Source organism: Nyctibius grandis, chromosome 18 (assembly GCF_013368605.1).
Source record: "Nyctibius grandis isolate bNycGra1 chromosome 18, bNycGra1.pri, whole genome shotgun sequence".
NCBI lineage: Eukaryota > Metazoa > Chordata > Aves > Nyctibiiformes > Nyctibiidae > Nyctibius > Nyctibius grandis.
In genome coordinates this window covers 7,862,998-7,875,566 of record NC_090675.1, presented here as the reverse complement: position 1 = coordinate 7,875,566, position 12,569 = coordinate 7,862,998, and the positions used below count along the sequence as shown (strand labels likewise).

The window sequence follows — 12,569 nt, the reverse complement described above, 5'->3', positions numbered from 1 at the left end:
TAAAGCTCCTGTTAGCTAACAATGCAAATGTCAGCTCAGATCTCAGAAATGCATGAAAGCACTTTCAAAGAGTAAAGGAAATGGATGAAGACTGGAAAAAAATCTGCACTAAAAAAGGGCTAGCTACCTTACAGACAGCTCTGAAGTGTGGGAAATTCTCGATGTATATATTTATAAAACAATCAAAAAACCCCCCACCAACTATGGGAACTGTTTCTAACACTTCATGAGACAGCCTAGATGCAAATATCTAGCCAAGTAAATATAAACCAAGTAGTATAGACAGTTTCTTGCAGATTTATATTAAAAATAACCATGAAGACATGAGCTTAAACAACAAGTAGTTTATTTAGCATATTTAATAAATCCTTGCACATAGAATTTCCTAAGTCTTCTGACCTTTTTCCATAAATCCCTGTTCTTATGAATGAAGTGCTCTAATAACCCTGCTTGTGAGGACCAACATAGGCAACTAGAATTAACCTTCTTAAAAATAAAATAAGATTAGACTGACTTTGGAAGTGACTCCTTCAACGTCTCAGAATCTTCTGGCTCATAATAAGGTTCCAAAATAGGTTTTAATTTTACTTCTTCTGGTAGTTTTTGAGTCTCTTCTCTCCTACTTCCATCTCTTAAAAGCGGAACCAATGTTTTCCAGTTTTTCCCTGAAACTAAAAAGGAAAGGAATGGTTAATTTTTTCCCCTCCACAGAAACAGAAGAAAATATATGAGTTGTTTAAATAGGAAGCTGATGAAAGAAGAAGAAAGAAGCAAGAAGAAAGGGCTCTGTGGTTTTCTTCCCCATACTGTTCCATGAGTTTTCCATATTTCAGCTGGCGAGTGCAGCAAAGACTGATTGTACAGTTAAATACTTCTGTGCTGGATGGTGAGCTCCCAAACTATAGAGTTTGGGGCCTCCAAAGTAGCTTCTTGGCTGCCATCATACACTATCCCATCTCCTCGGGATTTACACGTATTATCTGCCTTGTAAAATCTACCGTCAGAATGATGAATCTATGGAGCTGCTATTCCAGAGAGTAAAACTGCTACGTGAATAATGAGCCCACTTAATCCTTTACATTTTGTGCTAACTGAAAATGCCATTAACTTAGCTACTGCCATTATCATTAAGTGCATAAACTGACTGCCCTCTAACAATTAATTGATGCTGCTTCTATCACCAGTGTGTAGCCCACACTAGGATTTAGGTCCCTGAAACCCTCACCTCTGCCAGGCTTAATAGAGTAACTGGGATTTCGTTTGAGGTCCCCAGAGTACCCAGGGTCTTCATTGATTATGCCCAGATTAGTATTCCATGTGGACCAGTTCACTTCATCAACCCTGGGGAGAGAACAACAAAAAATATCTATTCAAAGGATCACCAGACAACTCCAGGATGAGTTTATATCACATACTGGCACCTCTCAAGCCTCAGATCTGACCCAGAAAACAGATTAAACTGACTCCTGTAGACAGTATTAGTGCATTACTTTTCAGAGGAGTGCTCCCAGGGGAAAGTTCTGTTTCCCATTACCAGATACCTTAATGTTGTTTGTCTATAAAAGATTGTTCATTTGACACACAAACAGGTTACCTAAAGCACCATCTGTAATCATCTTGGCCGTCAGGTGTGACCCCCACCAAGACTTTCTTCCCAGACCGGAACGAGCGCCTCACACAGTTCAAGTAGCTGTTTTCAATATCCAAGATTGTGATGGCTCTCTACCAGGTAAAAGAAAGCAGACCACTGAGAGGCTGCTGTTTTAAAGTCATACAAATCCTCAATTCTGCCTTTATTTTAAAAACCTTGAGCTTTTACCAGTCACCATCTTTAAGTAGGCATTGTAACCACCTCTGAATCATCACCCTCTGCTAATATGTCATTCAAAATACTGAATTACTGCCCTGTGATTAGAACTATGAAGTTCCCTTTCTCACCTCAAACAAAAACTGATGTGCTTTTGAGATTCTGGTAAAGATTGTTTTTCCCCTTACATAATCCCTGTCTTCATAGTCTGATAAGGATTTTCCATTATCAAAAGCCCAAATAAAAGTACTTATTTTCTTAAAATCTGAACATCTGTGGAACACTGGGAACATCTGCTCAGGCAAAACACCAAATATACATGGAAAAGGAACTAATATACTTTTTTATGAACTGTTCAGGGGAATCACAAAGAAGCAGTGACCTGTTATTTAGAAACATGTCAGTTCCTAAAGATTCTCTCTGAAATGTCTTATGATTCCCCACACCCTCTTTATTGGACAGCAGCCTCACAGAGCCAATGTACCTGGAGTTTCCAGATGCTCTTGCTCTCCTGTGCAATTTTGCTCACAGTTTCTCCCATCAGTGCAATAAGCATGTTGAGCAGGAGGATGTACGTAAGGATGACATAGAGAACCAAAAGGATGACAAACACAGACTTGAACCTGTAGTTCTCTGTGAACTCCAGGTCCCCCATCCCAATAGTGAACTTGAAAAGCTCCAAGCAGGTATAATACAGACTATTGTAGGATGTGCGGCCTCGTTTCATATGGCAGCATCGGGCATATTCAGAGCTGTTTGTGTCTTGCCCCTCGTTGTCATCTTCAATTAAAGTCACCACAGCTGTTGCAAAAGAGGAATCACATATGCAGGATGAAAATACAATTTGAGATCATAATTCCATTGCAAGCAATGAAAATGAGCATAAAGGTAAGACGTTATCTTCATGGTGCATTGTCCCCAGTGAAAATGCTCTATAAAATATTCCCCATAACTGACACCCTCTCAGAAGGTGTTGTCTCAGTTTTATTTATATAGAACAGGATGACTGTTTTTCCATTCAGCTTTGCAAAGCAGTTTGAGACCCAGGGATGAAAAGCTGTATGAAATTACTATACGTAACTGTTATTCTGAAAAGATTTTTTTTGTAATTAGGTTAATTTGTTAGTTTTTAGTTGGAAACAAAAATGCTAAGTCACTTGAAAAATAACATTTTCTGAGATTCTTTAACATAACGAAAAGTAACTCCAAGTACAGTATTACCTGTAGAAAATCCCAAGAGGAATACTAGATAGACAAACATGAAGCGACATAAATCTCTAAGGATCATCTGTAACATGGAAACAGAATATTTTCATATTGCTAAAACTTGAATATAAACTGCAACAAAAACTGGTAGAAAATACTGCTTCAGCTCAAGAAGGCATTAGCTGTGAACTGGCTGTTCATGCATCAAACTGTTGTTTATCCTGCTGAGATAATAAACTTTAATACAGAAAACATTTTTCTCTGTTATTCATGCAACAGTTTACACACATATGCAAGACATATGCATGCCAAATAGTTTCATCTTTGTGAGTATAAACCACATTAAGACAGTTGCATCTTTCTTCCCCTCTTGGGCTAGCTGTCTGCATCATACATAGTGGTTTATTAGCCAACTACTGCCTCTTAGCTAATTGCTCTGTTTGGTAACATTTAAGCTATATCTAAAGAAATTTCCAGCTGATAGAAAGCTGTGCTGTTTCACACCAGACCAGTCTGCACTGTTCTCAGTCTACTTTCATCCATGTCTATCCAACTGTAGTTATTTTGAAGTATGGCAGGTAATAATATCAAGACTGCTAGAAAATGTATGGATGAGGTGCAGGAGGTTTTTCTACATAACTTAAGTTGTATCACTTCACTCAGAAAATAATGGCCAAGTGTAGTAGAATGATATGAGATTTGCCAGTGGCATCATGGAGGTAGATATGGCAACGTCTCTCCTGGAAATATGGCTGTTGGCAGCAGTCTCCTAATCTGAGCACTCTGCTGGCCTCATCACCCACTCACTGGACTGACCTTGGCAATCATGACAGAGTAAATGCCCATCTGCTGGAAGCCACGGGTGTAGTACAGCATGTTAGCCCAGCCCAGCGCCAAGGAGAAGACCATAGAAGCCACATACAGTTCCTGGCCACAGAAGTACAGCACCACAGAGCTCAGGAGGAGCAAGGAGTGAACAAAGCTGAAAGACAAGCATGGTCTGAATGCAGAGTGCTGAGTTGGTCACAGGCGGTGGGAACAGAGGAGCCCCATGACGTATACAGCAGAACGAGGGATCCTCTAAAACACAAATAAGCCTTGGCAGACACTTCCTCTCTTCCCTTCATTCTTCCCCTTCACAAATCCTACAGTTCCTCTTGCAAACTCCTTAGTTTCCCCACATGCAAACTTCTGTACTCTATCCCTGCTCTTCCTTGTGACTGGAGGGAAGAAAAGTCCTTGAAAACACTCATTTCTTCAGCACTCCCTCTCTTTCCATGAACCCATGAAATTGCCCTGTTTAGCTGCACTCCAGCTGGGAGGAGAAAGGGCCCAAATTATGGAGAGGTAAAGCTCCCTTTAGGACTGGGAGGATTTCTGCACATCCAATGCATGCACTTGATTGCAAGTCCAACTTGGAGATCTATTCCTAACTCTGCTGCATGACGTAGTCACTAAACTTCTAGACACTTCATTTGCTTTACCTCCAAAGGAGATTACTGATCCAGACCCACTTGTTCAAGTGCTCTGATATCCACTGGCAAGTATTTTGTAGGGACCCAGGAAATTATAGCAAAGCATCTACCTATTACAAGTGGCCTCAGCCAAAGCTACAGATCTCACAGTCATCTGTTTCATGCTGAAATGCTGTCAAAGATATTGGAACTTACAAAAGAACCTCACTGTAGCTGTCAACTATCAGGGTCTTGAATGATGGGCGCCTCTGCAAGAAATACTGGATCTGAAAAAAAAAAATGGGAATGAAGATCAGGTTTGCACCCAAGGAAGGATTAAGTATCCCATGAGAATGCATCAACTAAGCACTGATACCTGTACCAGGGAGCTGTTACCTATAAAGCATCTCACAAGAACAGCTCAAAAACAACACTGGCACAAGATCTAGGGAGGACTTCTCTTACATCTGGTGTCTCCTTTGAAGACAGCAACCTATTCAGTCACTGGTTTGAGGACCTCTGTCTCACTGTACACTCTCCATTGGCTGCCAGGAGGAAGCAGGGGGACTTTAAGCTAAGACAGGTAATCTTTAATAGAGGCCTGGCTGTTTGCAATATCCCATTCTTAAGCTTTGGCCAGGCTAATTGCTGAGATGCTCACTGACTTCTAAGGTTAGTCTTTTTTTATACAACAGATAAAACTGTATCTTAGGCTGTGGGCTCAGTAACCTGAGATCTCCTAATCAGGCCAAGGAAAAAGATTCGTAGCTCTTGACTAAAGCATGGATTATCTTAGCAGCCAATGCTAATGAATAGGAAAGGCATGTCTGATTCTCTCCTACACCTACCCGAACAGCAAAAAGGAAAAGTTTCAAATATCTTACCCCTCTGAAAAAAAAATAGAGACCTCCCAGTACACTCAGGATCTCTCCAGTCACTCGAAAATATTCCCCAGTGCTGTGACCAAACGTGAAGGGAGGCTGTATAAGACAGGAATATAGATATGTTCAGCAGAAGTGGAGATGGGAAAGACCTGGCCTTGCCAGAGCCTGAAAGCAACTACATTTCTGGGGGAACAGGTTAAGTTTCTGAATGTGTCACAGCAAGAGGGCAAGACTGGGAAGCAAGCAGGATCAAAATCTCCCTCCTGCCTTTGGGAAAAAGGAAAACTCTGATGTTAGAAGCACACACTCAAAGGGGAGGCAGATCTGGGATATCACGCACTGGGTGGTTCCCCTGATATATGACAGGAGTAACATACCTTTTCCTTCTTCTGTACAGGTCTGTAGTAAGCTGCTGCAGTGAGGATGACGATATGCATGGTATAGACAAAGAAGTTGAAGTAAAATAAGTGTTTGACAAACCGGTCCCACTTGTCTTGCAGCAGCCTGTTAAGGGGTTCCACCAGCAGCATCTCATGACGGTTCTGAGTGGAAGGAGAAAGAGGAGAATCTTGATGGGACCAGTATGGCCTGGGCTTTGAAAACAACAATTGATATTCATCTTCAGCAAATGTTCCCTCTAGTACCCTTAAGCTCAGGAAGGGAGATTGCTGTTTTATAGAAACGAGGCAAAAGACACACTGTGTGGAACACGGAACTCTTCCCCAACAGTCCCCCAGCCTGTGAATAAAATGCCAAGGAGGTGCATACTCACTGGTGTTTCACTACTGTAGGCAATAATCTCCAGCACTGAATTTTTCTCACATGTGTCTATACAGGACAGGTCATAAAGAGATGAGTGGACAGGTCCATAAGCCCATTCAGTGAACTTCCTAGACAAGTGTCTGCACTCAGGATCTTTGATCTCTCGTCTGAGGATGTATGCGAAAATCTAATTGCAAAAAAACAATACAGCAACATTTCAGTGCTAATGGACTTCTAGTTTCTCAGGATCTCCACAAGACAGGACAGCTAAGTTCTCCCTAGTTTAAGTGTGCTGAAGTCAACCCAGAGGTTGATGAATCACATCAAAGTAAGTAAACAAAATGAATTTTCTCATTGGATGCTGGGGGATGAGAAATACAAATACCGCTTACAACTTGCCATTATCTGTTTCAAAACTGCAAGAGAAAAACAGATGTATGTTACACATTTCTGACCATACAGTCATTTTGAAGTGGGGAGATGAGAGAAAAACAGAGATGTATGTTATACACCTCTGACCATACAGTCATTCTGAATGAGGACTGTCAGAAGGTGAGTTATATCAGCCAGTAAAAAGCATAAGGCCTCTAGTAGTTCAGATGATAGCAGAGACTCACTTTCTGTTTCCACCTGGGCTGCCTTGCATACCAGTGGCGTATGAACAATGCCAGCTGGGCGCAGACACACACACACACACACACTTCGCAGCCTTTAAGGACTATGCACGTTAAACTGCACCATCACTTCCTCTTAAATAAAAGGCCCCAACAATAAGCAGTGATAAAATCTGTCCTGCACACGTGTTTTGCATGTACTCTGTATAACTTCATACAGTAGTGTGACAGTTAAACACATTTGCTCACCTACCCCTATCTTCCCTGTTTTGGCTGCCAGAGTTAATGGAGTCAGCCCTTTCTTGTTGGTGAGTTCTTCTAGCTTCAGGATTGGATTAATTTTGGCACCAAGGATCAATATGTTATTGTACATTTTGGTAACAAACTTGGTATTATCCTTAGTATTATCTGCAATCTCCACCAGCGTGTGCAGGACCATATTGCCCATGGAGTCCTCAGCGGCGATGTTGGCTGCCTGGTAGGGGTTCTCAAGGAGGAATTTCACAATGCAGAGCTGGTTGGTGCAGGCAGCCAGGGACAAAGGCAGCTCTCCTATGGGCAAGCAATGGGAATGAGTGGTCAGAAAGTGCATAAACAGAAAGAAGATCATGTTGTTTTCATCTTTCACCACGAGGAGAAAAGGTGAATTTCTCTGTCTGATATAGCACCAGTTCTTGTGATCACTGTTAGAATCACATTTTCTTTGGTTTAACTGCATCACAGAAACATGGCTGCTTAAAAAAGCTAGCAGAAGGTTACAACCTTTCAAAGGATACAGTGCCCAGAAAACAAAGGGATGCAGACACCAAGCTCACACTGAACACCATCAACTACCCACTGTGTTTCTTTATAATCTCAGCCTTTGGGAGTAAACATTTGCACTGAGTGGTGGAACAGCCCATCTGGTACTTCTGAGCCTCCAGTCCACATAAACAGGATTATTTAACAGCTTGCACTTGGGATAATGCTAGGATAACTCAATCAATAAAACCCATACTGTGCTCACCCCTACCAAAATAAAAGCCAGGTTTCCCTTTGATTTTCCTGAAGAACTCCCCACAGGCTCTTGCATGAACATCTGCTCCGTTCTGGACCAAGAGCTTCACCAGGTACATGTTCCTTCTCTCAATGGCGATGTGAAGTGCAGTCTGGCCTACAGAGACACTCATCAGACAGAAATCTTCAACATTTAATACAGACTGAGAGCTTTCAGGCACCACAGTTCATTCAGCTCCATGTAAGATGATGGAACTGAGAGCTTTGCAGACTAGAAAGCTCTAGAATTGAACAAAAAAGATGGCACAGACAGCAAATACAAGTCCCCTGAACTTGCTATTAAATCACTGTATATCAAAAATGGCAAAATATTGCACTTAACACTAACAATCAGTGCATTTGTGCTCAGGCAATCACACACTGGAACTTTGGGGTGCTACATCCTCAAGCATAAGGCCTCATGCAGAACACTGAGAGCCCTTTCTAACCCTATCTTCAGTCTTAGCACCAACAGTATTCACTGTAGCAGCTGTTTCTCTTACCTTTGTAGTAGTTGTCAGTATACTCTGCATTGACAAACTCTTTCAGAGTTCCAGTTTTCCTCGCAATATCCAGCAGCAAGGGAATGGTATCATTTTTCCCATCATGTAGATTCAGCATGGCTTTCAGTAAGCAGGTTTTCCCAGTTTCTGGCTCTATGACACAAAACATTGCAGCTATACAGAAGTGATTACAAACCTACCATCTACTCCCAGGCATGCAGGCGTTAATGAGGTTCTTTTCGAAGGACAAGAAAACTCATTCAGGGTTTCACAAAAAATTTAAACTTGTCTGAATTTTCCTGTAACCTTATAATCAAGGGGTTGCCCAATGAATAGGAAAGTACTGGCTATTAGAAGGCCTCCTGCAGAAACTTAACACAATTATGCTCTTTTGTTTTCATCTCAGGAGCACTACTGGAAGAAAAAGAGGGCAGCTTAAGGTATGTGACACTAAAGGGTACCTTTGAACTCATCATCTGTGAGATGCTTCAAGGTTCTATTAAGGTAGAGTAGCAGATCGTCCAGGTCCCTTGTGTTGCCTTGGGCTACAGCATCAAAGATCCTTCTGCGATCATAAAATTTGAAAGCTTTTTCTGAGCAGCCTGTGATAGAATCTATAGATAGGAGCCTAAGAAGGGTAAATTTCAGTTACTTCAAGTCAGATATTTAGCAGGCTTTTTATAAACTACCTGAATACTATTTTTCATTTGCTTCTGTGAAGCAGTAAGCACTATAGATTAGTATAGATGGATCTGCAGAGTCTACAAGATCAACAAAGTCTGAAAGCAACTGTCCTGATAAAATTATGTATCTGCTGCTGAAAAGTTGAGAACAAGACTTAAAAGAGGCATTGAAGTATGGCAGTCAAACTGCAGGCCTGGGAGCCAGGCAATCCCATGTTCTCATTCTGAGTGATGGCCATTCACTGAGCAGCCTCAAGCAAGTGAGTTAAGGCTTACCACTAATTTTGGGCAAAATATCCACGGACTGAATTTTCAGAAATGCCAGGAGACAACAGCTATTGTCACTTTCAGATGCAACATTCCTTATTCTGGCATAGAAAATAGTGAACTGAAAAAATGCGCGTGGTCACGTGGAGAGAATAAATGCTGCTCTAAGAACACAGTCTGCAGCTGTCAAACTGTTCATTACAACAAAATCTTACAAGGCAAACTTACTTGTGAAGTTTCCCCCTGTCCAAATTGGCATGAAATTTGATGACAGAAGGTGCCATCAGGTGATCCGTCTGGTAAAAGGAGTCCATGGGAGCCATGTCCTTGTCACTATCCCCCATCACAAACCGCCCACGTCTTGCAAAGATGTTGCTTTTGGGTGGCGGCACCTTGGTGCTGAGTGCACCCTGCAGGCTGTCAGGCGTTTCCAGCATGGAGTCCTCCCCATCTGTGTGTTCATCTGTCACGTCAGATTCCTCCATGTCAGAACTGCCAAATTTCTTCATCTTCCCAAGAATGGAAGACATGATGAGCAGGCAGCCTGTGAGGAACGACACAAACACCTCAAGTCAGCACTTTACGGGGCCACGAGTCACCTTTCTCCTAGGACTACTCTCCAGAAACAGCAGGGAATGGATTGGCTGCTCTCATCCCAGAAGTGAGACAGATGGACACATATTCACTATGCCAAGAGCTGGAACAGTTTAGTAGGTCATTACCTCCATGCTGTTCGTTGCTGTCCCCACTGCCCTTACCCATTTCAGAATGCAGGAAGCATGCTGGTGTCCCAGAGCTTGCCAGCCACCTCACTGCAGAGCTGACCATTTCTGCTTAAAACTAGTGTCTCATCCTCCTCCAATCGTTGTTAAAGCCTGAACAATCTCAAAGCCTGAACAATCTCTGCTTTTCTTCTCTACTTTCTAACTGTTTTGTGCCACAATATATTCTCAGGATTATACCTGGCCTGTGAAAAAAGCTTGCTTGTGCCATAACCGTATGTCAGTGATGCTGAGCACAGAGGGCTTCCTGCTATAGAAAAATTATCACTTAATGGCTTTACCAGAGTTACAGCAGCGCTAGATGAAAATTGTGGTGTGTGATTCTTGGGAGATTAGTGTCACCTCAAAGATGAGACACAGAAACAGGAAGGGAAAGGTTACCACAGATAAGAGGTGACTGTAAGACCACACGTCTGATCTTGTCTGATTTACAACCACAAAGAATTTGACACAAGTTAACAAATATACTACACTGAAAGTAGAGCAGGCTTTTTTTTTTTGCTTTCTTATCAAACTTTTAATCAGACAAATGTTGGTCTTCATGCCACTGAATGCAAAATACTCTGGCACTCCAGCAGTGGAGACAGGAATGCATCGTATTTGATGCATAGCTGGCTTTTAGAGAGCTGAACAGCCTTAGAAACATACTCCACAATCCCAGATTGCTCGGAAATCTTATGGCTTTGAGCACAGGAGTGTTACAAAATCTTTAAAAAGCCTTCAGTTATAAACCAAATTACAGTGGTCAGTAATCTTCTCAGTGCATTCAGTGTGAAAACAACGGCATAAACATGCTTCAACATTGTTTCTCTTCACAAAGATATTCTGAGGAGTTGTCTGCAAACCTACACTGTACACCAAAGCTAGATTTTCAGTCCTATGGGACTAGTTAATATTTACATTGAGGGTCACTTACATTTTCCTGTGCAAGTAGGATAGGAAAGAAACTTTTGTGAGGCATTTGCATTTTCTATAATTTTGTACAACATACATGTAAAGAAAACATCAATTTGCAAACTTGCACATTTAGGGTTACTGGAAGCAAAACAGCATAGTATAGACAAAATATTAATGGCTGCAGTTTAACTTGCTATGTCCTCTGAGCTCACCTTTCAAGTTCTTTGTGTCCTTAGAATCACTCTGAAAGAATAACATATCTTTTAACTTAATTGTTCTATAAATAAGAAATTATATATAGAAAAATATTTCCATTTGGAGTATGATACCAAAAATACAGAAGACCAATTACTTCCGTGAAAAAGTTATAAAAAACAGTTTCATAAAAAATGGAAAAAATACACTGGGAATATAGCCATGTAGAATTTTAATTTTTTGTCTTATTTAAATTAATGTGGATTGAGCCAAAAACATCAGAGAGATACCTTCGGAAAATGGAATCACTTATTTCCCACAGAATAGGTGCAATATTAAAATCCACAGAAGAGACTCAATCCTGTCTCCCTGGCAATTTGCTCAAACCTGCTTTAGTCATTATATGTGCTTTTGTTTCTAAACCCTGTTGGTAATATCTTTGATAATGAAGACAAAGCCGCATTTCTTCCTGAGTATGAATTTGCAAGGGAAAAATTCTGTGGAAGGATTCTTAAAAAAAAATTATCTATCCTAAAAAATGCATGACCTGCTTGAACTCTTTGAATCCTATGTAAACTGAAGTTTGATACAATAAATAATGAAATCTTTTTGATATAGAATGCCAAACCACATCACAACTTACAACAAACACTAAAGAGAGATTACAAATAACTAACAACCATGCTACTCAAATATACATGCAGAACTTACAAATATTGCAAGAATTCCTCTCTTCCGCAAAATAGTCCAGTCTCAGTAAATGCCCTCTGATCTATAGGAATTTGGTGCCAGATATTCCTCTTCCAAGATGCCTGGCATGAAAAGACCTCAGAGTTTGCTTCTCCACTTCATTTGTCTGCAAAAGTGTTCTATGTGTCTGATGATTTTTAGAATCAAGGGAAGTTCACTAGAACAGGGAACAGAGTAATTAGATCATTAAGAACAATTCTGGAACCAGAAGCATCAGTAGCTCCTATTCCCAGGAGTTTAGCAAAGCTCTTTACAAGAATTGCAGTAAGTTGCTGTTGTTTTTCTCTCCCCTTTAATTGCATTTAGTAATGGATACTCTTCTCTAGATTTCTTCTTTGTAAATACACTCAAGCTTGCAAAAAAACCCCAAACCACCAGACAACAATTGTTTCTGCGGGTCACAGTTTCATTTCAATTTACAAAACTTTGTAAAATATGCCACAGCCCTTCTCTGAGATCAGTCATCTTCCTGGACATCTTGGGTGGCTGCTGTAAAGCCCCACCAAGTATTTTAAAGCTAACCTGATTTTGAACAGAGTTGAGGGACAACCAATGACAGAAAGTCCTAAGGCCGTTCTATCGTTCAATGTTCCTACTAAGTTTTATTTAAATAATATATATATGTAACAGTCAGCTTTTAATGTCATTAGGAAAAAAAAAATCTAATCCAGGATCGAACCAACACCCTTAAAAATGAAGAACTGTGTGATATATTGTTAAATATATAATT

General features: G+C 40.8%; 1 protein-coding gene across 1 annotated transcript; it reads right to left on the bottom strand.

The window, feature by feature from the left end:
* Nucleotides 1-383: 383 nt before the first annotated feature.
* TRPV1 (transient receptor potential cation channel subfamily V member 1) lies at nt 384-11,923 on the bottom strand. The gene is made up of 16 exons (XM_068415396.1): nt 11,801-11,923; nt 9,444-9,759; nt 8,727-8,893; nt 8,266-8,418; nt 7,740-7,880; nt 6,981-7,279; nt 6,124-6,300; nt 5,729-5,893; nt 5,352-5,447; nt 4,684-4,754; nt 3,830-3,995; nt 3,029-3,095; nt 2,292-2,608; nt 1,595-1,722; nt 1,226-1,341; nt 384-671 (listed from the first exon to the last, which is right to left on the bottom strand). The coding sequence occupies exons 2-16, from the start codon at nt 9,743-9,745 to the stop codon at nt 505-507; spliced, it is 2,532 nt and encodes an 843-aa protein (XP_068271497.1). The 5' UTR covers nt 9,746-9,759; nt 11,801-11,923; the 3' UTR covers nt 384-504.
* Between the last annotated feature and the right edge of the window lie 646 nt (nt 11,924-12,569).